The 27,311-nt window shown below is 47.7% G+C and overlaps 1 protein-coding gene across 6 annotated transcripts in view; it reads right to left on the reverse strand.

Moving 5' to 3' along the window:
• RNF111 (ring finger protein 111) overlaps nt 1-27,311 on the reverse strand; it is an 87,086-nt gene that overhangs the window by 47,148 nt on the left and 12,627 nt on the right. For all 6 annotated transcript variants that reach the window (XM_025202828.1, XM_025202825.1, XM_025202829.1 and 3 more), the window contains exons 2-3: nt 23,247-24,142; nt 1,568-1,694 (exon numbers count right to left, since the gene is read on the reverse strand). In XM_025202828.1, the coding sequence (XP_025058613.1) occupies nt 1,568-1,694; nt 23,247-24,123 (1,004 nt within the window). In that variant the 5' untranslated portion in view covers nt 24,124-24,142. The remainder of the gene's footprint in view (nt 1-1,567; nt 1,695-23,246; nt 24,143-27,311) is intronic.

The following is a 27,311-nucleotide window of genomic DNA, read 5'->3' on the forward strand; positions in this document are numbered from 1 at the left end:
GTACTCACATATCTTTAAGGTAAGAAATGACCGACAGATTAGAAGGATACTGTGGTATTTAACGATCAGGCTTAGAGTCCTTAAACCAAAAGCTGCATTGAGGGCTATCCTCAGTCATTAGCTAATTATCAGAATTGCCAGTATAAACTACAAAAAAGCAGAAAGTAGACACATATGCAGGTACCTTAGGGAGGCTTCTGTCAAGAAACAATGCTTCCAGAACTAGGTCTTAAATTAAAAAAAAAAACAAAACAAAACAAAAAAAATCTCGTTCCGTCATTCCATAAAGAATACTTGAACATGACAGATTCTTTACCCGGAACCTGCAAGTTAATAAGGCCTTTATACTGACAGCTGGCATCAACATGCCTTGAGAACTAAAGAGTAAAACATGATAAATAAAAGCCACATTCTACTGGAGTTAGTGACAGCAATGGGAGGATATTTTAGTAACTGAAAAGATAATAAGCCAATAGTTTTTACTCAATATTCTTTTTCAAGCCTTTACAGCTTGTACACAAGCCACTTTTAATTGATGCTGTGCAAAGAGAAAGCTGGACATATAAAAACACTCCATCTACCTTTAATCAAAGTCTTGAATGAATGTTCTATGAGCACGGATCAGGTGGATCTAGATCAATTTGACACTTTAAAGCCTATCTGGAACACAGAACACTGAAAGTGATAACTTGAGAGGTATCTGAAGAGTCTTTCTAAGTGTTTCTGCAGTTTCAGTGAATGCTTCTAATAAATAATGTATGTTAATGTGGACTGATCAAACAGCTCTGAAGCTGTGCATATTTAACCCTTGTTAAAACTGGAAGCAGTGTGCTAAAATTGCACGGCCCAAGAGAAACAGCACTCTGAAGTGGGAGGGAAGAGACCAGAACCCCCACGATGGGGGCCAGATCCAGCCCACTGGTCTTCCCAGGGGTCTGGAAATTTGGTGAAAGAGGAGTAATAGCAGCATTTACTGCCACTCGCCTACTGCCAAATGTCCAGACCCATGAGGAGCCCCAAGAGCCAAACAGTATATCCCTGTGCACTGGATGGGCCCCACAACATTGACTTACACACAGGGACTGACCCCACATAGCAGCCCCAGGCAGGATCTGCCCTATGGACTGACCCCATGCAGTCTATGGGGCAGGAAGGTTGGGCACCACTGTTCTAAACAAAGGACCTCTACTGGAAATAAAAAAAAATGAAGTTATGGAAGAGAAACCTAATCTTCCATATACACCAACAATCCTGAACATTAATCTGATTTGTGGTCAAGCTACAATGTAAATCAATGCTGAAGACCATGATACACCAAACAAATATAGGCACAAACAAGTTAAGAAAAGAAAAAAAAGACTTAACTAAACAGTTTAACAGAAATCAGGGTTTGGCAACCCCTGGCAAGCCAGATCCATGCAAGTCAGGAGAAGTAGCACTGACATTGCTAGTGCTAACCCACTTTTGACCCGAGCCAAATCAATCCAGCCTACTGCTTAAGAATACTGCCAAGCACTGGTTCAGATGTCTTGCTCCGTGTGTGTGAGACAGAGAGGGGGTAGCTCACCTATAGCTTTCTCCAACTGTTACAATCTCCACTTCACTGTCTGTTGAGGTAACATTGATTTCTTCATTGGCAGTGACCTGGGGAGTGGAGGATGCTTCAATCACTACAACATCTTCATCTATACTTCCTGAAATGAAGAGAAAGGAAAGTTTGGATGAAACATTTATCACAACCCTACAATGATAAATTTAAGTTATTCGTCTTTAAAGAGACCATTTTAATGCGTGTTTTATGGTGCATATAAAAAGAAGGACACAGTCTGCAGCATAAATTATGTAACAAACTTTAGCGCAAACCAAGTCAAAAGCATCTGTCAAGTCTCATTCGTTCCCATTACAAATAGCGATATCTTCAGAGACTTAAGACAGGATTAGACAACTCAATTTTGGAGATATTCCAGCTTGACATCACTCCTAAGCTCCTCCACAATTAGTGCACAGGAAAAAAACCAAAAACCAGGAAGCACAAAGATTAGGCAGACTGGAAATGGTTGTGCACCATTCTACCATACAGCTCATAAATAAACATTTTGGTCATTACCTGTACCACCTCATTATTTCAAGGCTCCACAGAACAAGTCTGAGGCTGTTAGGCTTGTATGGTTATATGCTTTAAGCCAGCCCCAACCACAAAGATCTTTGTGGCTTTAAATCTTTATCCACTTGCTAGGTACCTTTTGACAGCTAGACATTTTGAAGAGAACAGTTTTGAGTCACCATCCACAGGAACAGAGTAAACTGTGTTACACAAGTGCTAAATAAGATTGTGACTGCCATGCCTACAAAACATGAAGATGGGGAACAGTTGAACCACTCTTTACCTGGGTGTCACTCAAGGAGAGTGGAAGACCTACCCTACCACTCAAGGGGACCACTGGACTGAAAGGAGCATAAGGCACTCTTCCTGTATGTAGGCCTATGGTATGAACAAAGTGGTTGCTATAGCCAGATGATCCACCCTGATCCACTACAGAATACCACTCTAAGAGAAATGGAGTGAGTTTGAGAGGGGTTCAACGTAGACAAATGCAGGGTGCTGCACCTTGGGAGAAGGAATCCATAGCATACATACAGGCTGGGGAGTTCCCTTCTTGAAAGCACAGAGGCGGAAAGGGATCTTGGAGTCATTATTGACTCCAAGATGAACATGAGCCACCAATGCCAGACCGCAGCCAGCAAGGCCAGCCATACCTTGTCATGCATCCACAGGTGCATCTCAAGCCGGTCCAGAGAGGTGATACTCCCCCTCTATGCGACTTTGGTCAGGCTGCAGTTGGAGTACTGCGTCCAGTACTGGGCGCCGCACTTCATATGGGATGTTGCCAGCCTGGAGAGGGTTCAGAGGAGGGCCACCCGCCTGGTGAGAGGGCAGCAAGACAGGCCCTACGAGGAGAGCCTGAAGGACCTGAACCTGTTCAGCCTCAGCAAGAGGAGGCTGAGGGGGGACCTGGTGGCTGCCTACAAGCTCATCAAGGGGGATCAACAGCTAATAGGCAGAGCTCTTTTCTCCCCGGCAGCCCCTGGGGTGATGAGGAACAATGGTCATAAGCTGATAGAGAATAGGTTTAGGTTGGAGATCAGAAGGCAATATTTTAAAGTTAGGGTGACCAAAATCTGGAACCAGCTTCCCAGGGAGGGGGGCCCCACCCCTACCTGGGGCAAATTCAAGAGGAGGTTGGATGATCACCTGTCTGGGGTCTTGTGAACCCAGCATTCATTCCTGCCTGTGGCAGGGGGTCAGGCTAGATGATCTGTTCAGGTCCCTCCTGACTCTAGCTACTATGAAACTATGAGACTTTGAGATTAGAGACGTGGCTTCCACCAAACAATCACAGCACCCATGATCAACCACACACTGAATGAATCAGGACCAAGACTGGCTGTTAGGCCAGGTTTTACAATAGGATCTTTTCCCTGAAATCCAAGTTTCCCAACAGACGAGCAACTCATTCCACAATTTGGTAATACCCTGGCTTTGTGAAAATAAAAGTGCAAAATGACTGTATGATAAACACCTAACTTCCTGCAGGTTTTGATCAAGACAAGACCCCTACACTGAACAGGCCATCATCTGTGTGTTTACTGCACTACACCAGCTACAACAGGGGTAAGCAATTATTTGGGCAGGAGGGGCCACTCAGAAGGTTTTGCTGATCTATTGTGGGCCAGGTCAGCACCACCCTATCCACAACAGCTCACCAAAACTCGTTAAGAGGCCCCTGTGGGCAGTGGTCTCAGGGAGTGAGACAGGTGGACAGGGCTGGGGCCCAGGACAGAGTCACAAGCTGTTTTCTGCAAGACGGATCATGACCAGCCAGACTGGGGAGGGAGCAGAGCGTACACACAGCCTGCCCACAGGCATGTGCAGGCAGCCCCAGTACAACACAGCTGTAGAGGACCGCATGCCAGCAGCACAGGGCAGCCTAATCCAGTCACAATCCATTGGGGTCACCCTGCAGATGCTTTGTACCGGGGCTGCCCACACATGCCTGCGGGGCAGGGGCAGGGGACAGAGGCCAAGTCACAGACATACATTCCGCCCCCCTCCCTAATCAGGAGGGTCACAACCCATCATGCAGAGAACGAATTGCGACTCTGCCCTAGGCCCTGGTCCTGCACTGTCACTGCCTTGTGATCTCACTCCCAGTCCTACTGGCCCGTCCCGCTCCCTGATGCTGCTCCCTGGCTGCCCAACCCACTCCCAGATACCACTCCCTACCCACCTGCAGCCCCATCCCATCCACCTGGCCAAGCATGTCCTGTTTGCAGGAGTCCCAGGCTGGTCTCCATGAAGGCCCCGCCCCCGGCAATGAGTGCAAAGCAGACAGGCCAGGGAGTCCAGGTGGCACAGCCAGGTCCAGCGGTGGCAACACTAGCAGCGGCAGCTGGAAGGAGCTGCCCCCACTGCGGCTGCCAGGAAGCAGAGTCCAGCCACAGCACTGCCCCAGGCTGCGTGCCCAAAGGCAAAGGAACCAGCTGCATGCATCACAATCCCAGGCTGCCCGCCCCCCCCTCCTCCCCCCAAGTCTGGGTCAGACAGGGTTGAGGGAGGGACCCACCACAAGCTGGATAAAATCCCTTGGTGGCTGGATAAAATCCATCCTGGGGGTCATATTTTGCCCATCCCTGAGTTACAACCACCCTGGGGGAATTCAGAATAAAAGCTTTTTAAAAACAGACTGCTTCCCAACATCCTAACATGTGAAGATGCTATATCAGCTACAACTCTGACAGTAACAGATTTGGGCTTCCCAGGAGGTTCACACCTAGCCCAGAGAACTGAACTGCATCACATTTTAGTATCTATGGGGAAAAAAAGTTGCCATATAAAATAGATACCATGGCAGTGGTAAATGCTAATCTGGCAACTCCACAACCCTTTAAAGAAGAAGGAATAACAGCCATCCAAGGTGACTGCAGCATTAGGACACACTTTAGTTTAATTTTAAGCATACACACTTTACCATCTGCCTCAGCTACTACAACTTATGGCAAAGAACAGAAACCATTTCCTTTCACTGTGACTGAATGACCATTTCCCAGCACAGCAAGCATGTAAGTGAAGGGAGAGCAGCAGTTCTCTATGATCTGCACCAAATTCAGCTATAGAATTAAATCAGAGGTTTCCAATTTTTGCCCAGATGTGGCTCAACTGCATGAGGCAGGGCACAACAATGCTTCATCTCTCCCAGAAGTCTTCCATTATCTCTGGGCATGCCCAGAGGAAGGCTGATGCATAAAGCAAAGCTTTGGTGTAGGAGGAGCAACTCCCTCCAATAACGCTATTTAGCAAGCAAGAGCATGAGAGGTCATAAAATAAATCAGAGAGCTCTGCAGAAAGTCAAGCTTGCTCCAGAAGTGAAGTTCAAGAACAGTCATCTAACCACAGTGGAAGGAAGGCGGCTGACTTAGCAGAAGTATCAGGCTATCACACCTAGAACTAGCAGAGCTCAGTTATTAGAGGCAACTGAAGCAAGTGAGCAACTTATACACAAGCATGCCTCAGCTGCTGTCTCTGAAACTGTACTGGCTAAGCAAGCAAGCAATGAAGAGCCATTTGGAAGCAATGTGTGCCAATGCTTCACACCCGAGCCACAACTAGCATGTGCTCAGTTCCTAAGAGATGCTAGCATCTAACTCTCATTTAGAAAAAAGGAAAAAAGAAATGTAAACACCTAAATATGACCATGTGATGAGGGTGCACTTTTTTGGGACCACAACTATGACTCTGGCTTGCTTTAGCAAGGCATCCCTTCCCTGCAGGAAGTTTTACGTATGCTCCTCTGCTGAGATTTCCCTGGAATGCTTTGCAGAGTATAAAAACAGGAATCCCCCTCCCAAATGAGCCAATTTTACCTAATTTTAGAGAGGTAGATAAATAATCATGCAGAAGGCAGAGCAGAAGTGCATATCAAAGACTAACCAAATCGGAGATGCATAAGCTTTTGTGAGCCACAGCTCACTTTTGATGCATGTGACCCACAAGCGGTTAAAGTTGCAGCTCCAAGCTCCTGCCCAACTGCTGCTCTCCTCATTACTCTGGCTGCAATCAGTGTTTGGGCTCCCCACTGGCATTCGCTGCCTGCCCCTGCCCCAGGTAACGGGGCAGTGCAGTGTGGCAGTCAGGGGACGGCAATGGAGGAAAACAGATGGACTTGAAAGTAAGCTTAAAGAATTTTTAAAAGCTGGAATAATTGTTCAAGTGATTGATTATAGTTATGCTTTCAACAACTTGCTATTGCCATATTAGAAGTACTAAGAGTGTCCTTTTTTATTTATTTATTTTAGTTCTGTAACTTCTCCTTTTTTCTATTTCTTGATCTGTCACTGATGCTAAAGCTAGAAATGGTGCCTCTGGCAGTCAAATACAGAAGTTCCTTACATCTGGAACATGGAGAACTTAAAAGCATGCAAGGGGAATTTCAAGTTAGTGAAAATCAAAAACAACCCAAACCAACATTATTTCATGTTTAATATTTTGGCAAGTGATCTTTTAGAAAACTAAAACAAAAACTTATTTCCTGCTGCTTGTTTACTTTCTATTGTCATATGATTTTCTCCTGACAGTTAAGGGCAAAACCACTCTCAAATAAGGCAGTCTCACGAAGTTACATTGATCCATTTCATAACATTTTGAGAGGTAGAAGTACCTATTCATTGTCACATTTCATGGAGTATAGATTTTGGACCTGATTTTTTGTAACAATTGTACAAAGGAGTCATTTATACATACCTGCTTTCAACAGAGTGAATACTTGGTAAGATGTTGTCATACTTTACAGGCATTTGTACATATACTTTTTTGTCCCATGACACACCAGAGATCTGCCGCTTTGGAGCAATTGAGTCTGCTCTGCATGCAAGCTAAGGCAAACTGCGCTGCATCACGTGTGGTTGGATAAGTGGTGAAACGCACATCAATGCACAGAAAATGACAGTGGTGCACTTTTGAACTAAAGCACCTGCAATGTATTTTATTTCAGAAGTGCACCGCCATCACTCTCACAGCACTAATGTGCATTTCGCCGCTTATACAATGGTAAGCGTCGGAGCTCCAGGCACTTTTCAAAGTGACCAGCACTGTGGCACTTGTACGTGTAAAAATGCCCCATATGCTTATAGGGAAGCTAGAGAAAAAAAGGAGAACTAGCAGCAATGTTTATTCTTCTATGTATAAAACCCCTAAAGATCTGAGAACTACCAGTACAATACCAAAATTGGAAGCTGGCATTCAATGAATCCAATAGTTTGCTACTTAGAAAATTAAACGCAGGATATTTTAAAATAAGTCAAATGAAAGACAGGTTCATAGTTGTTTGGAAGACATGTTTAACATACAACTTATAGAATCAATGGAAGTGTCTGGTCAGATAACTGCTATTTTACAGAAACCATAAAGTGAAAAAGGCACTACACAACAATTAAAGCAATGTTTGTTGGTTGAACAGTAGCAGCCCAGAAACAGGATGTAGGTAGGGACTGATAAACTAGGCAACAGAGCAACAGCTGTAAGCCTTTAACCCCACTAGAGAACAAATACCATCCTGGCTTGTAATAATACCTATATTTTTATTAGCAGTCAAATGAATGGCATTTCTCCCCTTCCACTACTACTGCTAGTTTTAGGAGACAATAATATTTACAGTGATCTATGAATATGCCTATTAACCAAAACAAAGGGCATCCAGAGGCTAGCAAGAATGTTTTAGAGAAATTTCTTAATTAAAACAAAAGTACTTTAAAGAATTGCCAGCCCTGCTGAGATATGTTATATTCTGAAACATTTTTTCAGCTGCTAGAAAGAGTTCTGATGGAATTGGAAAGGATTTTGTTTTGTTTGTTTGACCACAAGCCAGTTTCAAAATAGGAAATTTATACACCACAGATTAAAATATCCCAAACAAAACAGAACACCTTGCACGCACACAAGTATGGACAAACTGATGCCTTTTCAACTCCTAGGAGTTACCAGAACTCTTGGAAATAGAAGTAACTGAAGTGACAAGCATCTTCTAGGGAAAAAAAAATGAACAGAAATGGCAAATACCAGAGAAAGACCTTTACCAGGGCAGGCAAAATATGGCCCACCGGGCAGATCCAGCCTGCTAGGCCAGACCTATCTGGCCCACAGAGCCTCTCCAAAAAACAATTATTACCAGCCTGCAGCTGCCCCTCAAAGCCGGTCGGAGAGTTGCAGGCTTTTAGAGGTGATTCACCATCACACTGGGCAGGCTCTGTGCCTCCATTTCCACGGGGCTCCCAGCACTGCAGCTGGGAGCCCCATGTGGAGGCACCGAGCACAATGACAGGTGACTGAACAGCTGGTTAGTGAAGGGGGCAGCTCCTGCCTGCAGTGCCAGGAGCCACATGTGATGGCAGGGAGCCCACTCAGCCTGATGGTGTGCTTGTGTGTGGGTGGGCGTGGGGTATATAAGGGTTGTGGGGGAGTGTGGGACCCCATCACTGGTGGCAGCAGCAACAGAAGCAGGCCCTCAGGGCACTTATGGCCCACAGCAGTCAGAGCCCCCCAGTGATATGTGGCCCCAGCTGAGTTCCAGGGGCTGCACATGGAAGCACAGAGCCAACCTGGCCTGCTGGCACATGCCTTCAAACCAGACCAGGCTGGCTCCACGCTGCCATGTGGGACTCCCAGCACTGCAGGTGAGAACCATGCACCATAGGGCCAGACCAAGTTGGCTCTGTGCTGCCATGTGGGGCTTCCAGCACTCCAGCAGGGAGCCACATGTGGAGACATGGAGCCAGCCCAGCCTGGCCTGATGGCACATGCTCCTGGCTGCAGTTCTGGGAGTCCCATGTGGCAGCATAGAGCCTGCCCAGCACGATGGTATGTGGACCGGGAGCTGTAGGGAGTAGTGTGCCATCAGACCAGGTGGGCTCTGTGTCACCACATGCAGCTTCCCACTGGAAGTCCCATGTGGAAGCACAAGGCCAGCCCAATGGCACGTGGCTCCCTCCTGTAGTGCCAGGAGCCCCACATGCTGGCACGAAGCCAGCCTGGTCTGGTTCGAAGGCACGCACCAGCAGGCTGGGCCGGCTCCGTGTCACCACATGCAGCCCCCGGGACTCAGCTGGAGCCATGTGTCACCAGAACATTCTGCCTGCTATGGGCCAAGAGTGTCCCAAGGGCCCAACACCTGCTGCCACTGCCAGCAGGGGCTGTGCACCATGGTGTGGGGGAGGGGATGTGAAAGGCCTCACACCCACACAAACCCCACACCCCCTCCACAAACCTCCCACCCCCATTCCCACTGCCACACAAAGCCCCCCCGTAACCCACCCTCACCCCCCACATATACCCCTCCCCCCACACACATACTCCTGTATACTGGGTGTGGGTTGTAAGGCTTTATTTTGAGTCAATTTGCAAATCACTTCTAGATGCACCATCAGGACAAAAATGTTTTTTGAAATAAAATTCAAATATGTTATAGTAGACGTTTGATTTTTAGTATACGATTTGTTTGGGGGTTTTTCTGGTTCCAAGATGGTAAGAACTGTTCCCAAAAAGAGTACTTCCGGAGGGTAAGGGGAGGGACTTCCGGTGGCAAGATGGTGCTTAGGGTGGGGTACCTGTTAAGGGGTGGGATTACCGTTGCAGCCCTCAACATCTCACCAAAAGCTATTAAAACAGCCCTCCTGCCAACATAATTGCCCACCCCTACCTTTCACTGTGCTACATACTCTTTCAAGAGGGGCATTTTTTTCAATTAAAGTCAGATACTATGAACTAATTTAAGAGAATGCCTGTGAAGGCAAAGCATCTTGTGTGAAAAAAAATACTAACTACAGGTCCTCATTAGGATGTTCTCTTAGCTGTAATCAAAATGCAAAGGAAAGCCTTTTGTGCTGGGATCCTGCAGATGTTCATGCCCACTTCAAGTATCTGTGAAGCATGCTGGATAAAATATGTTATCTGCCATCTGCTATCAGTGCTTGGCTCTATGCACCTAAGCCTCACTACCTTGTTTCTCTGGCCAGAGCCAAATGTACATTTGTAGTGCAGTCTGAAAGTATAATGCTTAGATGTGAACAGAGGTGCTGGAGTGCTAGGTAGTTGCACCAAAAGCAGTCAGTAGCATGCTCTCTAGCCAGGGGTGTATACAGTGTTGCTCAGACCTTGGGTTCTGCTCTCCCCCAGCCTATCACTGGGAGCAGAGGGGTTGTGTACCCAAATCAATAACAGCCTGTCCCAGTAGAGAAGGGTGAGCAAGCAGGCTGCAGTCAGCGACTGTCAACCCAACTCTCCCCCTCCCTTTCAAGGGGAGGGCAGTAGAGGAAGAGAAGAGCATTGTGGGCTGCTGAGGGACTGAGTGACTCTTTGTAGCACTACAGGTGCTCCATGTAGCACTACAAAATAGTGCAACAGGGAAGTTTGTTTTGGGTTACAGGGAGCACGCAGATTTGGCCATACCTTCAACACCATACCCCTCCACAGCAGCTTTGAAATAAACAGTTCCTAGTCAGTTCAGAAGTTATGCAGTTAAACAGACTATAGTTACTTTACAAGTAGACAGTGGGACAGTTCTACAAACGTAAGCTGCTTATTCACTTAAATATGCAAATAACTCATGCTAATTGTGATGTAAGCAACAGGTAACATATCAGGGCTGGGATTATCACTGCATTGTCCAGTGAAGCAAATTAGGCACTTCTGATGCATAAGTGAAACACTCTACAACCAAGATGCATCAAGCAAAATGTGTTTTATTTGGCTTTGATTCAGTGCATACTAGAAAGAAATCCTTTCATTTAGGTTTTTAAACAAAGTATTGACCAAAATAAGATTTTTGTTGATGTTTGCATACATTTTCTAGTTAGCTTACAAAATTAATATGCTCTCTCATCAGCAAATGTATTAAAACAGCAGTTTGATGTTAGAGTGCCCCATGGCTTCAAAACACTTTACATACTTGCAAAAGGCACTAAGTTACTGTACACCAGGCTTGTCCAACATATGGCCCGTGGGCCAACATGCGGCCTGCCAAGCCATTTTATCTGGCCCATGGTGGCGCCGCCGTGGAGCGCAGAGCTGCGGCGGCAAAACGCAAAGCCGCAGCGGTAGGGGGGCCGCCGCGGAGCACGGAGCCGTGGCAGTGGTGGCGGAGCTGTGGTGGCAGAGTGTGGAGCGTGGAGCCACGGCAGTGGCAGCAGCGCTGGCAGAGCCGCAGCAGCGGCGGCACAGCCGCTGCGGAGCACAGAGCCACAGTGGCGGAGTGCGGTGGCAGAGCGCAGGGCATGGAGCCGCAGCGGCAGGGCAGCGGCGAGGCGGGCAGGGCTGGCCCGTGGGCCTCAGCTGGCAGCGAGGGGAGGGGAGCTGCCTACCCCTGCAGGGCCCAGCTCATCAGTGAGCCGGGTCCTGTCGCAGCTGCCACGAGGGCTGCGCAGAGCGGGGCTGCCCCAGCTGCACCTGATTGGACGAGCTGGGGATGGGCTCTGCCCCTTGTCCCCGGCATGTGGCCTGGGGAGCTGCAGCATGGTCCACGCCCTGCCTGCATGCGTGGTGGACGGAGGCACGAGGTAAGTTCCCACGCAGAGCTGGGGATGCCTTGGGACCAGGCCAGGGCGGATGGAGGTACGGGGTAAGTTCCCGTACAGAGCTGGGGCTGGGTTAGGGCTGTGTGCGCACGTGCGTGCATGCATGCATGCATGTGCATGTGTGTGTGCTTCCCAGCACATCCCAATAGCTGCTTTGGCTCTGTCTGCTGCAACACACTTGTGCACATATCCAGACCCATTTCACTGCAACTTTCTGCAACTTCATTGGTGTTACAGGTCACGTGACATCACTTCCTGATGTGATGTCACTTCCTGTGAGGTCTTTGAATATGGCTCACCAGCCCACCGGGTGATAAAAAGTTCGTGATCCAGCCCCACATTCAAGAAGGTTGGACACCCCTGCTGTACACTGACAGTAACAAGCAACTAAACCTGGATATTGCAACATGAATAATTACATTTCTGATGCACTGTATTTCCTCTTCTTTACTTAGAGCAGATTGTACCTACTTTTGGGAAGTGGCTTATAAAGTTCAGCTAGTCTAATTGTATTATAAGGTTGCTTTTTTCCCCTACTGGGAAGCTGATCATTAGGGCTGTGTGAAACAGCACCATTTTGTTTCAACTTCCGTTTCGCCGTTGTGAAGGGACAGTGTTTCGTTTCACTGTTCCAAAGCACTGCTCCATTTCATTTCGTCAAAACCATTTTGCTGGTTCAACGTTTTGCTCATCGACTATAAAGAGGAATCATTAAAATGCCTATACTTTTGTCATTTCTTGCCCAATTCGGACAAAATTTGCAGGGATAGTAGTCCCTTCTGAGGGCATGAAGCCTGAGATAGGTGCAGGAGATTCTGGGAAATTGCACCTCGAAACATTCAAAGCAAAACTCATCATTTGCCAGCAGCAGCAGCCTGCTGTCATCCCATGTGCAGCTCTTGGGGCCCGCACCCCCCAGGAGGGCTGCAGGGCTGTGCCAGACTCTGGGGTTCCCCCGGGCAGACTTGGGTGCTGGCACTGACCCCAGCCGGCAGCGGCAGCATGCTGTCATCCTAAGCATTGATCCGGGGGCCCACACAGCCCAGGAGGAGTCTGGCACAGTCCCACAACCCTCCCGGAGGCCCCCTAGATCTGTGTGCAGGATGACAGCCGGCTGCTGCTGCCAGCTGGGGCCAGCAGCAACACCAGTCTTCCCAGCGCTCGGCATGGGCTGCACCCAGCACTGGTCGCAGCCGGCAGTGGAAGCCTGCTGTCATACCACGTACAGGTCCGGGGGCCTGCACCCCGTGGAAAGAGTCCAGCACAGCCCTGCAGCTCTCCTGGGGGTCATGGGTCCCTAGATCTGCATGCAGGATGGCAGCATGCTGCTGCTGCTGGCTGAGGCCAGTGGCAGCACCAGGCTTTCCGGCACTTGGCACGGGCTGCACCCAGTGCTGGTCCCAGCCGGCAGCAGCGGTCTGCTGTTATCCCATGAGCAGATCTGGGGGCCTGTGCCCACCAGGAGGAGTCTGACACAGCATTGCAGCCCTCCTAGGGAGTGCAGGCCCCCAGATCTGTGCGCGGGATAACAGCAAGTTGCTGCTGCCAGCTGGGGAAATAGCCCAGAGCCACTGCCATCACCAGCTGCCAGTGGCAGCCTGCATCATCTGGGGGCCTGCACCCCTCAGGAAGAGCTGGGGGAAGTGATCAGAGCTGGGGGAAAGATAGGAGAACTGGGGAATCCAACCAGGACCTAGAGAAAATGTTCAGGGACCTGAATATTACCCCAGCTCCCAGTTCGATTCCCCAGCTCATGGGAAGAGCTGGGGAATCTAACAGGGAGCTAGATGTCAATATCAAAGCAGTCCTTCCCCGCTCTTCCTCCTTCCCACTCTCCTTAGTTTCTGTTCATCCTTCCCCCTCTCCTTAGTTTCTGTTCAGATGCAAGCAAGCCTGGCTTCAAGACTTAAAACCTTTCAAAACTTGCAAAACATTGCGAGTGCCCTTGTTTCATTTCAAAGATGTTTTAAAGCCTTTTGTTTCATTTCGATTTCACTGTTTCGAGCTCGAAACAGCTTCGAAACAAAACACCCAGAGAAATTTCACATAGCCCTACTGATCAGGCTTCCTCCAGCTTTGTGGGAAGCATGACAGAGCAAGTGTAGTTGGCAGGTTACATGCAGGACAGCAAGTATTCTACTCTTCAGTATGCCTCTATAATGGTCCCTTGTTCACTACAGCATTTGACATGTAGTCAGCTACAAGGGGGAACAGATAAGAACACAATGCAGAAGTGCAGGGTGGATTAATAGGTATATGTAATGTGCTGTAGTTATAAAATTTCAACACAGCAGTTAAAAAAAGACAGCATGAAATGCATTAAAAACCAAAAGATGGTTCACAAATAACATCTTTCACGCACATTTTGGGAAAAGGAGTAAACAAATTTCTCCTAATTTATACCTCCCAAAGGCCGTAGGCAAACAATATCTGTTTCCGTTTTCTTATCCAACATCCAGTGCTATGAACAAGACTCTCTGCTTCCAGTTATATAAAGTATTTTCAATCCTTAGCCAATCATGGTAATGATTTCAGTAAGGAACAGCTAGTATTTACACACCATCTAGCTTGGAGTCCTGAAAAGGTGGATTTAGTTCAGTGCACTGATGCATGCATCAAAACCTGTATACAGATCTAGCTTTTCATCTGTTCACAGCAAATCTGTCAGTCATCCCCCGTTCTGAAAGGCTGCTCTTTTGCATTACTGCTGCACCCTCAAAAGTAAATTTGGAAAACTGCTTGCGAGATAAGCAAGAGGCTATGAGAATTTACAAAGTAAATGTTTGCCAATTGAGTTTGTCATCCCAAGCATACAGAAAAAATAAAGTTTATGGAACCAGAGAAGGAGTTTCTGAATGCCAGGTGAACATAGAATTCTAAGTTCCAGCAATGGGAAAAGACTGTTTTCATATATATCTCAAGTAAAGAGCACTGTGGTATTTATTCTAATCTACTTCTTATAAATTATGCCTGTATAAGAAGTAGATTAGAATAAATACCACAGTGCTCTTTACTTGAGACTTCACAAAAAAATGTTCCAATCAATTGAAAAAGTAGGCAGATAAAATTTTTAAAAGGCATACAACTCATTTAGGAGCACAGTATCCTAAGGAAATGAACAAAAATCTGGATGTTATGCTGATGCTCATGATCCGAAAGGCAATATCTGCCTATTAGTCACAAGTGATCTTTATGTTTAAAGAGAGACCTTACACTTATAAAACAAATAAACTAACATAAAGCTAGCTAGGTCTGGGACAAGGACATCTGATTTCTACAGTGCAAGTTGTTAAAATTTTTTTCCATTTTTAGTGATGTGTAGCTTTGTATCAATCTAACTGCACGTAGGAACGTTAAGGGGAAACCAAAATGGGCAACTGGGAAGTTGAGACTTTTGTTCTTGTGGCATTTAAGAGGAAACTGAGATGCGTCACCCAGGAGAAGTTCCAACTACTCTCCTCATCCTTGAAACAGGAGAAGAGTAGTTGGAGGTGGCAGGGAAGGAATTAGGCAATTCCCCCTTTGTATCACAACCAGCTGCTCCATAGCCTCTGCCCAATTCCTGCTATTGTTGGCAAAAAACACGAAGACATTATCTCAGGGGTGGGCAAAACGCGGCCTGTGGGGCCATTCTATCTGGCCTGTGGGTCCCCTAAAAAGTTCTGAAAATTAATATTTCTCTGTCTTTGGTTCCTGACAAAAATGACAGGAACCAAGGGCAGTAGGACCCAGGGAAAGACCTGCAACAACAGGGCCCACCCCGCCTGCTGGAAGCCCCAGCAGAGGCTTCTGGCCTGGAACCATGTGGCTGCCCCGGTGCGGGAGGCTTGCGGGGGAGGGGCGGGCTAAAGGGCAGGGAAGGAGCTGGTACGGAGCACAGGGAAAAGCAGCCCCTTGCACACCCCGAGGCCGGTGCTCCCTGCTGCAGCCGCTCACAGCCCGCGCGGGGCTGTCCTGAGCAGGCACAGGCAGCCCCACACAGGCTGCGAGCAGCTGCAGCGTGGGGCACTGGGCACGGGGTGGGTGAGGAGCCACTTTTCCCCTCACGCTCAGTCCCAGCTTGTAACCCGCCCCCACTGCCAGCCTGGGCCCCACGCTGGCTCCGGACTCACATGGGTGCACAGGGCCCACACCAGTGTCCCAGGGCCAGCGCTGACGGGGCCCAGAGCAGGGTAGCAGGAGTACAGGGTCCCGGCCGGGAGGGGGGCCATTGAGGCGGGGCCGGCGCCCCGGGCCAGCTCCCCCCTCCCTGCTGGTGCAGCCCAGCCCGGCTCCACAGACTCCTGCCAGCCTGCGCCCTGCTTTGGGCCCCACCAGTGCTGGCCCCGAGACATTGGTCCCAAGATGGTGACCAGGTGGTGGAGCTACCCATGTGGCCCTCGACAGCTTGCCAAAACCGGGTAAACAGCCCTCTGCCCAAAATAATTGCCTGCCCCTGCGTTATCTGGTATGTTAGAACAAGCAATGTTTAGTTAGCTTGCTTTTCTACTAACTGTTTACCTTCTGTTACTGAACTCAATGACCAAGCCTTAGGATGCCTGGCGCTGGCAAATGTTGGTAGAATCAGGGTGACAAATAAGTTAAAGGGTCAAGCAGCCTTGGAGCCCATCAGGTAGCATGATTAAATATCACCTCTCTCTATAGCCTACAGCATTTCCAAGTGACCAGGTACCCATTTACAGGTGGGTAGACTCATGTACCCTTCAGCTCACATCCAGAGTAAGACTTGCCGTTACACATACATTTAATCATTTCTCATCTCTAAAGTTTTACAAATTTGTTTCTAGTAAGCTACAACTATTCAGCATGCTTACTCCACTGGCTTATCGTGGTTTTGGACTTTACTGGCATCTCAAGCCACATAAGATGAAGTTTCCTCCCTAAATTTGGCTTTTTCTACAGTTTCCTTCTCAGATTAGGTTCCTCAAGTGCCACTCCCATTTTACACCGAAGGCTAATAAACCAAGCCTGCCACAACAAATCAGAAGAATTTTATAAAGCTGTGACTGGGTTACAACACCTGACCTTGAGCCAGAATCATGCCAATCCATTGTACACTAGTTAGTAGGAACTGGAAGATGATAGGGACATCCCAGAAGATGACTCTGGATTTACCAAAATAGTCACAGGTGCTCTCACTTTCGAAGGCTGGAAAAGAGTTTCATCAGATTTTCCCTAAACACTTAACAGTACACACACCCCAAAAAAGCCAAACCTAGAACACAAGGTCAAAAAAATCTTGTTCCCTATCAGTTTTCTTCTTGAAGTCCTTTAAGGTTTACCCACCGTCAATAAAGATTAACTACCCAGCAGTCATGGACAGTTGCTCATTACTTGAAGCTCTCAGCTCCCTCAGTCTTTGCATGTTAAACTCAGGAGAGCTGTTTTATTTGGCTCTGCATCCTTAGTACCTACTTTCCTCAACAAGGGTTAGATTAACTTGAGGTTTAAATCAGGGTAAATTATACATGCTTTTTGTGGCTATTTTAAGATGTTGGATATTTATTTGGTGCTCATTTGATTCTCAGGAGATGAGGGTAAGCAAGAAAAGAATTAAAACAGAAAAATAATGCAGTATAAGCACAGGGAAAAGAAACAAGACCATCTTTCATGCTCTTCATTCATATCACAAATCATTATATGAAAGGTTTAATAACCTGCAGACAACCCCACAAAGCACCAGACAACTGTCACTGAGGTTTGTTATTTCAGTTCCTTACAGTAACCAAGAGATAGCATTTCTGTAGTAAAAATACTGCAAAGATATCCAGAAATCCATCTCTGATGATACAGGGTATCAATTTAAAGGCAAATAATACACTGTGTGAGATATCGTAACTGTAAAGTACAAACTATGCTTCTAAATAAGCACTCACGAGTAAGTCACTTACGAAACAGAATGCTACATTAATTTGGGGTGTTATTAAAATGCAGATATTCCCTATGCCTGGTTTTTCTTAACAGTTTCTTTTCAAATGTCTTTTCTTTTTTCCAGTGCTTAGAAATGAACTCTGTACACTTGGCAAGCCTCAAAAATGGTATTTGCATCTTCACACTAAAACAGTAACCACTCCCAGTCATCTAAAAATTGGCTTACCAGAAGACTCATGGGAGGGACTTCCAAAGGCACAAGGGTCACCCCTTGTGGAAGTAACTCTTCCATTCATACTTTCTGAATGCCCCCCTCTTCTCCCCACCCCACCCCACACACACAGTGTGGGCACACCACAATGTGCACAAAACAGTCCTCATATCACTCAGAGACAACATAATATTTTTCCACTGGGTCATATTTTCTGATCCTTGACCTAACTAGCCCTAAAACCAGAACTACTTTACAATGCTTGAAAACTATCCAAACCCTGTTAAGTGCATTAAAAAAGCCACCTCATATTTAAAAAATTAGTTAGACAATTAGAAACAAGAAACCTATTCCACTTTTTCCATAAAAGATAAGAGCCTGAAACATAACTGGTATGTATTTCCAACTCTAGGTTCACTTTGTTATAGTCACATTCAAAATAGAGGTTATACTTGTAGGGATCTGTGAAGTAGCAGAGGTAGCCATAGAGCTTTATATATCCTAAAGGAGACAAAAAGTGGGGGAGGAAGCAGGGGACATTCCCCCAACACGCACACTTAACTAAAATTGAGGTGTAATTTCACAGCTTATCAATTCTTCATTTATGACAAGGGAAAAAAGTATAAATCTATGCGCTTGGCAACTGCATTACATCGGCCAGAAATCCCTTTTATTATTTACATAGCCATCACAAAGTATATTTCATTTTCCATGTTAGAGGAAGAAAGAAGCTGGCTCGCAAATCACAAGTAAGTGTTAGCAGGAACACCTCGTATGGTTAGGGGCTTACATGACAAACTCTATAAGGAAAGACTGAGGGACCTGGACCTCTGCAACCTCCGCAAGAGAAGGCTAAGAGGTGATCTTGTGGCCACCTACAAATTCATTAGCGGGGCAGCAGCAAGGGATCAGAGATGCTCTGTTCACCAGGGTGCCTCTTGGGGGTAACAAGGAACAATGGTCAAACTGATGGCGAGCAAATGTAGGCTAGATATCAGGAAAACCTTCTTCATCGTAAGGGTGGCCAAAATTTGGAATGGGCTTCCAAGTGAGGTGGTGCTCTCCCCTACCTTGGGGGTCTTTAAGAGAAGGCTGGATAGGCATCTGGCTGGGGTTATCTGACCCCAGCACTCTTTCCTGCCTAGGCAGGGGGTCAGACTCGATCTGTTGAGGTCCCTTCTGACCCTAGCATCTATGAACAATATTTCTAAAAAATTAAAACAATGCGCTGTTATCTAAAGTGTTTTAAATCACTAGCAATACTTAAAATTCTACTGGTCATTATTCAGATGATCAGCACAGTTTTCTAAGAGACTATCATTTACCATATTTACTTGAACCTAAGACGAGCCCCACCCCCCGCAAGGGTTTGGAGTTGGAGCTGCAGGCGTGGCTCCTCCTCATCCTCTGCCCCCAACCCAGCTTACCTTCCCCTTGTAGCTCCAGGTCTGGCGAGGGGCAGGGATCATGGAACACATGGAGACTCTGGTCCTAACCTGACCACACAGCAACAGCCACAGTTCGGACCCCAGCTCTGGGGCTCAGGCTGAAGCTGACACTACTGCAACAGCTGCTACGTAGCCGGATTGGGTTCAGAGGCAATACAGGTTCCGTGCTCCCAGCCCTGAGCCTCCAGCAGGAGCCAGAGATAAATGTGGCAAGTGGTAGCTTGGGGGTGTAAAGGGAGGAAGGGGGAGGGGTGCAATATGGGCACAGGAGGGAGCATACATGGAGTGTACAGAAACTGGAGTGGGGGGTGACAGCAGCATCAAGTGGTGGCAGGGACAAGCGGCATAGGGTTGGGGTCAGGCCACGTGACACCCTGCCTCTTGTCCCACCACTACCTGCCTCCCTGCCACTGCTTGTACCTGCCAAAAATTTGGGTGCCTGTACATGCGCAGGACACTCCAGCAACCTCACCGTCACATGCATTCGGCGTCCACGCATTTCAAAATGGCGGCGGGGGGTTTAATTAAAGCTCAAATGATCAATTAAAGTACCCCCACGGCCAGTTTGAAGTGTGGGATGCTGAATGCATGAGACGCTGTGGGTTTTTTAAATTAGAGCAGCTTCCAAGAGCTGCTCTAATTAAAATGCCTCCTCCTCCCAACCTGCAGCATGTGCGTAGACACCCTTAGATTCTAGACATGGAAAGTTTTATACATTTGTTATAATTTTCTTTTTCTAGAATCAAATTATTGGAGGATCATTTAAAATTGGTCTTGGATTTAGATACAACCATATTTCCAAACTATGGATTGCCTTCACTGTGGATTCAGAGTTAACAGTTGGAATTTTCATTCCTTCACTCAAGAAAAATGCTGGAAATTTTCCCCATAGGAAACTCTAGTATGCAATGGAGGTGCACTGATACATTGGTCTATATCCTATTGGCACTTATAAAAGGAAAATTGACATTAATTGGCAATCGGCTTTTTTTGGCTAATGTGGCCGATAACATTGCCAATAAATGCCATGTGCATATGCGCAGCAGCAGCATGCATGCGGCCAGGAGTGCAGCCTGGCAGCATGGAGAGCAGCATCCAGCCCTGAAGTCTGTGGGGAGGGAAGGGGTGTGGGGGAGGGCATGTCAAGGCCCCTGCAGTGAGGGAGGGAGTGGGGCAGGGGCTGCCTAACCAGGGTGGGGGACAGTGCTGTGAGCAGCTTGTCTGGGGGGTGTTGGGACCAGAGGCAGCTCCCACCACTGCTCGCAGCCCCAGCTGAGGCATGGGGGGCACAGGCCCCCCTGATGTGTGCGCGGGTGAGGACGAGCTGCTGCTGAAGGCTGGGGCCAGGGGCAGTGCCAGGCTCTTCCTGGTGGAGGGGTTGGGCTGAGGCTGCACTTGAGACTGGTGGTGGCACTGGGAGTGGGGGCTCCCGCCCCCCGCCAAAATTCACTATAGCCCTCCCATAACTTCCCCTCCTAGCACTGCCACCACCTGCCTGAGCACAACCCAGGCCCAACCACCCTAGCAGGAAGAGCCCCATGTCACCCCCAGCCCCAGCCTGCAGTGGCAGCTCACCCTCACCCCACGCACAGGTCCGGGGAGCATGTACCCCCCATGCCTCCTCTGGGGGTGTGCACAGCAGCAGAAATCCCGCCCCCCCCACATGCACACTGCCCTGCGCCCCCTGGACAAGGTGCAGCACCTGCCCCGCGTCCCCCATCCCAACTCTGCAGTGCTTGCCCCTGCCTTACTCACTCCCTCCTTCACCATTGCGGCCTCAATCTGCACCCCTCCCATGCCCCTTGCCCCTCACCAAACAGACTTACCAGCCAGACACTGTTCTCCAAGCTGCCAGGCTGAATATCGGCAACTGGATCAGTATTAGCCAATATGGTTCATTAATAAAATCAGCAACTGGTATCAGCCCCGCCCCAAAAAAACCCTTTAAAAAAAAAAAAAACAAACAAAAACAAGACAGCTCATTTATATAAATGTAACTTTATCTCTAGTGAATGGGATGCATCTTTTTGTCCAGCTTCCTTGTTGTTGCTAGTCCCATCCCTACGCTATCTGGATTCTAAGAATGTTAATGACCCTAGTTCATTTAAAATAAAATAGACTCCCTCTGAAAACGTAGGTTTTTGAAGTGAAAGGAGATAACTGGAAAGCTGGCCAGAATGTGGGAGGTACTTTGGTTAAGGCAATGTTTTCTTAAACTAAACGATTTATATACATTTGCATGGACTGAGATAACCAACAAGTTCATGTCCAAAGTATAAAAAAAGATACACATATCAAATATATGCAGAAGTTAGCAAAAGCCTGAAGAATGTTTTTGCTATAATTAATGCAGATACAAAGAGACATGATCATGGTCACGCATTAATCCTCAAATTTAGTCTTGTTTATACTCATTTAAGTTGGCAAACTTAATACTGTATTATTTCAGTTTCTTGCATTAGTAAAAATAAAACTTTGGTATAATAGAGCACATTGATACAGAGAGAATTTTCTGCTATAATGAACTGTGAGAAATAATGTAGTATTTAGCATAAGCTCTGCACTGCCAGTTTTTTGACTGGATTTGCACCAAAACATACTTTTAGTTGTTACTGTCGTTTTGGTTATTTTACACTGACTGGGAAAGGAAAGCAGGCAATCTGTAGCAAAGTTTTACTTTCTAAAGTGAAACTTTCTAGCCCAGTGGTGTTCAAATTCCAGCCTACAGACCAAATCCAGCTTGTGGGGCTACATCATCCAATAGGGTTCCCCACAGGTCCAGAAATTTGCTACTGCTCCTGCACTGCCAGCATTAATAATCACCACAGCTTCCAGAGTCATGGTAATTACTGCTGTATTATCCCCCTGCTGCCAAATTTCTGGACTAATGGAGAGCCCCCATGTGCTGGATTGTGTTAATATACCAGATCACACCTACAATCTGACCCCATGCTAGATCCAACCCAAACACTGACCCTATCTGCAGGAACCAGCCCATGGATCAGCCCTAAACCACTCATCCGACCTGTGGGAATGGAAGGCTGAGCATCACTAATCTAGACTGATAAAAGGAAGTAATCTGTTCCGTCTGGACACACTATGCACTCGTTTCTTTAAAGAAAGAAAAGGGTGAGCAAAACGCACAGAACGTTGACCACTTAAGTAAAGATGATCTGTAAAGTGGGGTATGGTTAGCAGAGAAGATGTTTAAAAGAAAAGATCCGAACTCTTCAAATTAAATGCCACTATTGTTGTGTGCCCTTGGGTAAGTCATGATGCTTCCCTTTCTATTTATACTTCTCCACCGTGAAAGAGAGAGATGCTCCTAGTTCAGGGGTAGAGAAACTTGCCTCAGAGCACCTCCCAGACAAAAAACATTAAGTATTTCTAGGCTCCTTATGCTTCAGAACAACTTATGAAATAGGGTTGCAGTGGGTACTGAAGTGTTCAAGTAAATAAGTGCTGGTGTGTGCACACTTAAGGTTTTAGGGAGTGCAACTAAATTGAATATCCACATTTCAAGTTTTGACAAATCTTTCACTGACACCACCTGCCCAGTAGTATGTTGCATCTCGGTTGTGGTCTTGTGACCATATAAAACTCTACTGAAAGTCCAAGCAGATCACATGTTAACAGAAAAAATGTCTCTGCCTTCTCCAACTCTGCAGTCAGACAACACTCCTGTTAAGTTACAATTGTTTATTAGAAAATAATACTGTTGTTAACACAACTTAATAACTAAGACAGATATGTCGCAACTCATGACCAGATATTTCCACAGGTCAGGGGATTACTTTAGGAACTACCACCTTACTGTAAATTACAAGGCACAGTTCATTTGAAAAGTTAAAATTTATGGTTAACAGTTGGAACTTTAATATAATCTTTCATTAGTGAAAGTGGTATTGATGGTCTACTCCATTCATATCACAGTTCACCTTCACTAAGTACTTTGTTTTTAAAAAGGAAAAAAGCAAACACTTTAAATTGTACACTATAAATGCAAATGTTAAAAAGGAAAAGCACACATGTATGAAAGCATGAGAATTGAATAACCACTTAGATTACTCACTCCAAAAAGTACGTTTAGTTACCTGAGGGAACAGTTGCACTGTTTTGGTGGTTTTCACCAGGTGATACAAATAAGTCCTCCTCCCCTTCAGTGGAAGAACTGGAAGAAGATTCACTACTGAGATCATTGTCACTGGAACTGCTAGAGCTGGGTAGCAAAGCATACTTCCTCCGAGCTAATACTTCCCGTTTTTTTCTCTGCATTAGAATCCGTTCTTTTTGGTTTTGTGTCCGCTGGGAGGAACTGGTTTTCACAAATCTCTTTCTATATGGGAGTCGTCTTAATGAACTGCTCTGAAAACAGGGCCTTTTCATTAATAAACTTGGTACAGATTCTGTCTCAGTCCGAGGCCACTTTTGTGACCTTGCACTATGAGTTCTACTTGTAGCACTCAATACTGCCTGAGTGTGCCTGACAGACGTCTCCTTCTCCTCATCTGATGTTACTGTATCAGAGTCTCCAAAATGTAGGCTAGATGAAGGTGAAGAGACACAGTCACTAAAAGATGAATCATTGTCTTCACTTTGTGTTTCTAGGTGCTGCCTTAGTCCAAGAATTCCCTGGTTTTCTTTATCACCACAGTTTTGAACATATGAAGGGCCAGCCTGCTGACTCTTGCGCTTTTTCCGCACCACAATACCTTTGTCTTGTTCTGGACGATTGCCATTCATGTCCTTCTGCTTTTGAGAATCAGCACACAAGTGAGAGAATTCATTCCCTACTTTACTGGCAATCATCTCAACTTCTGCAGGGAAACTTTTGGCTGCCCCAATGGGCTCAGGGTTCAAGAGGATCCCCTTCAGATTTTCCTGTCTCTTTGGTGCATCAGAAGGAACTTCACTCTTCATATCCGCTTTCAGAGTATACACTATATTACATTCAGGAGTCCATTGAGACATGGAAAATGGCAAGGAAGCCCTAGAAAGATAAAATTAAACATGCATCAAGAAGAGCATCATACTATTGCTCTAGAAAAAGAAACAACGAAACTATACACATGAGCAATTCAGAGTCCACAGTACAAATATGGTGAAAAGTGCAACACTGCAAACTTTGGACAATTATGATATTGTGGGCTTTCAAGTGGACCACCAGCAGATTGATCCAACAGCCTTCACTGTGAACTATTTATAGCAAGATCTGAAGCGGGGCTGACTACCAGGGACTGCAGTAAGGAATTCCAGAGCAACTAAACTGGAGGTTGCAGTTATTTAGTACAGATAGCAAGTCAGTCTCCTAACTGTTAAGGAGTATGAACTCAAATGCACCTGGGCTACGGACAGAAAAAACTGGTTTAAGTGATCAGACACTGGTTTAAACCTGTAACAGAACAGAAGCTCAGTGCACATAAACCAGTTTCAAAATGGCTGAAACTGGTTTAAGATAAACCTGGTTGAATGTAGCATCAGACTTAACTGATTGAGGTCAAACCAGTTTATGGAACTTCTGTCCCAGACCCCTTCCTGGTTTAAGTTAAATCAGAGTCCCCCAGCATCCCAGCATGCTTTGCAGCCCTGGGCTGGGCTGTACTGTCTGTTTCAGAGAGCAGAGCTGGCCCCACCCCTCTGATCCCTAGCCTTAGCAGGGGCTGGAGTGTGGCCATATGTGAGCCTGGCATGACCCCCTGAGATGAAGGGGGCAGGCAGCAGGTTTATTCCTCCCTCTCTCCCCCTGGGGGATCCCAGTCGGGGTCTGCCTGGCCGAGGCACAGCAGCCCGTCAGGGTCCCTCTCCCCTTGCTGCTCCAGGGGCAGGAGTGTAACCAGATGCCATGCAGCATGGTCCCCCAAGGCAAAGGGGGCAGGGAGGGGATTGATTCCCTTCCTCCCTTTCTTTCCTCTCCAGGGGACCCCAACCAGGGTCTGCTTGGCCAGGGTGGAGCAGCCCGTGTCTGGTATTTCCCACCCCAATTCGCCACTGGAGCAGCAGAGGGTGTGGCCAGCCCTGGCAGCAGCCTCAAGCAAACGGGAACTGAATGGGGGTTTAAATTCCCCCCTCCCTCCCTAGTCCCACCAGCATGGAACCCAGCCGAGGTCTGCTTGACTTCCCCCCCCTGCTCGTGGCTCAGAACAGCCCGGGACCCCCAGAGGTCCCCTTCCCAGCCATCAGGGCCAGGGTTTCACCTGGGGCAGCCCAGGAGTAAAGGCGAGATTGAGGGAGGAAGGGGAGTAAAACAGCCTCAAGTTCAGGTAGAGACATGCGCAGAGGGATGCAGCGGTGGCTCCTCCACCCTTGACATGAGCCCCGCCAAGCAGAGGGACCCAGGCTAGAGTGTGGGGGTAGCGGGGAAGGGACTCCAGTGTGTTGGTGCTAGTCCAGGACAGAGCCAAGATGAGTCAAGCATGCAGCTCCTGCCTGGCAGCCCCTTTTACCCACTGGAGAGCAGTGCCTTGGTCAGCCCCGGCCCCTGCAGCAGTGTTCACAGCATGGGCTCACCCCCTCAGCACTATTACCTACATCCTCCAGGCCACTGGGTGTGCACTGCTAACTCTTCCCATACAGTGGCACAGCATGACCCCGTGTACCAGGCATGGGGCTCTACCCCTATGGCTTCTCTGCCACCACTATCAGGTGCCACCTGTGTTACTGAACTGCAGTTGGCTGTTGGGTGGGCAGATGGCGGTGGCAGGAAAGCCATAGGGGTAGTACCCAGTGCCTGGCACCTGGTACACAGGGCCATGCTGCTCTTACAGTTTCCCTGCCACCATCTGCCACCTGACTGCAGTTCAGTGGCGCCTACCAGTACAGTGAGGGCAGACCCACCATGACAGCAGTGGCAGTAGAGTAGCCAAAGGGGTAGAGCCCCACGCCTGGTGCCTGGTACACAGGGCCATGCTGTGCAGCCACTGAGTACAGGAAAAGTCAGCAGCCTGGAAGACGCAGGTAATAGTGCTCGGGGCTGAGCCCATCCTGTGCACACCACTGTGAGGGCCAAGGCCAGCCCAGAGACCACTCTCCAGTGGGCAGAAGGGGCCGCTAGGCAGGAGCTACTCCCTCAGCTGTATGCTCAGCTCAGCTTGGCTTTGCCCTGGGCTAATGCCGACATACTTGAGCCCTTCCCCAGCCTTCCCCACCCCTGCCCTGGGTCCCTCTGCTCAGGAGAACGCACATTCAGGATGGAGCTGCCACTGCCAAGATCCTTCTGTGCATATCCCAACCTGGGCCTGGGGCCATTTATTTTGCTCCCCTGCCTCCCCCCAACCTGGCCTTTGCTCCTGGGGTGCCCTAAACCAAACTCTGGGCCCAGTGGCTGGGAAGGCGCAGTAGGATCGCCCCCTGGCTGGGAGGGGGTCTCTGAGGGTCCTGGGCTGTGCCGAGCCATGAGCACAGGAGAGAAGTTGGGCAGACCCCAGCTGGTATCCCTGCAGGCCAAGGTCACACCCCTCAGTCACACTCAGCCAACTGGGGCCTGGCCATGCCATCACCCCCGTTCAGGTTCCCCCAGCCTGAAGGGAAGGGAAGGCTTGCTCTAACCCCCTCCCCCCTACCAGCTTCTAGCCTGAGCCACTGCAGGCACGTGCCTGCATTTCTGGAATCAAAAGTGAATGTCTAATCACTTGTTTGCCAGTTCAACCTATGCAGGTTAGACTAACCTGCAAAGATTAAATCAATTCAGGCTCGGGCTTTTTGAATGTCTGTAATTAGCCCCAGAGATGTTTCAAAAAGAGAGGAAGGACTCTTGCCCCAAACCATACACCAGCTGCCATGTTCTAAGGCTGTGGGGAAAAGCCAGGAACAATACAAATGTAGCAAAAAAGCTTCAACTTTAATACTGCTTGTAATGGGGAATTCCAACCCTGTCAACCACAATCAGAGAGGGGAGCAAGACTTTCAAAGCCCACAGGGGCAGACTGCTGCAACAGCCAGCCCCAATAAAAACTCCATCCTCAAGACCTGGGCCTGCCAAGAACTTTGGGAAGGCTGCAAGGCAATAACAGCCCAACAACTTATTAAACTCAGTAGGAACCACTAGACATCTCCAGTGGCAGCAGTCAGCTGACTAGAAGGGGCAAGGCTTGGCTACATATAAAGCCCACACTCTGATCTGGGGTGGGCAGTCCAGGCCTGCAAGCTGCAGGGAAAGGAGC

The sequence above is a fragment of the Alligator sinensis genome, unplaced genomic scaffold (assembly GCF_000455745.1).
Source record: "Alligator sinensis unplaced genomic scaffold, ASM45574v1 scaffold1018_1, whole genome shotgun sequence".
NCBI classification, from domain to species: Eukaryota; Metazoa; Chordata; order Crocodylia; family Alligatoridae; genus Alligator; species Alligator sinensis.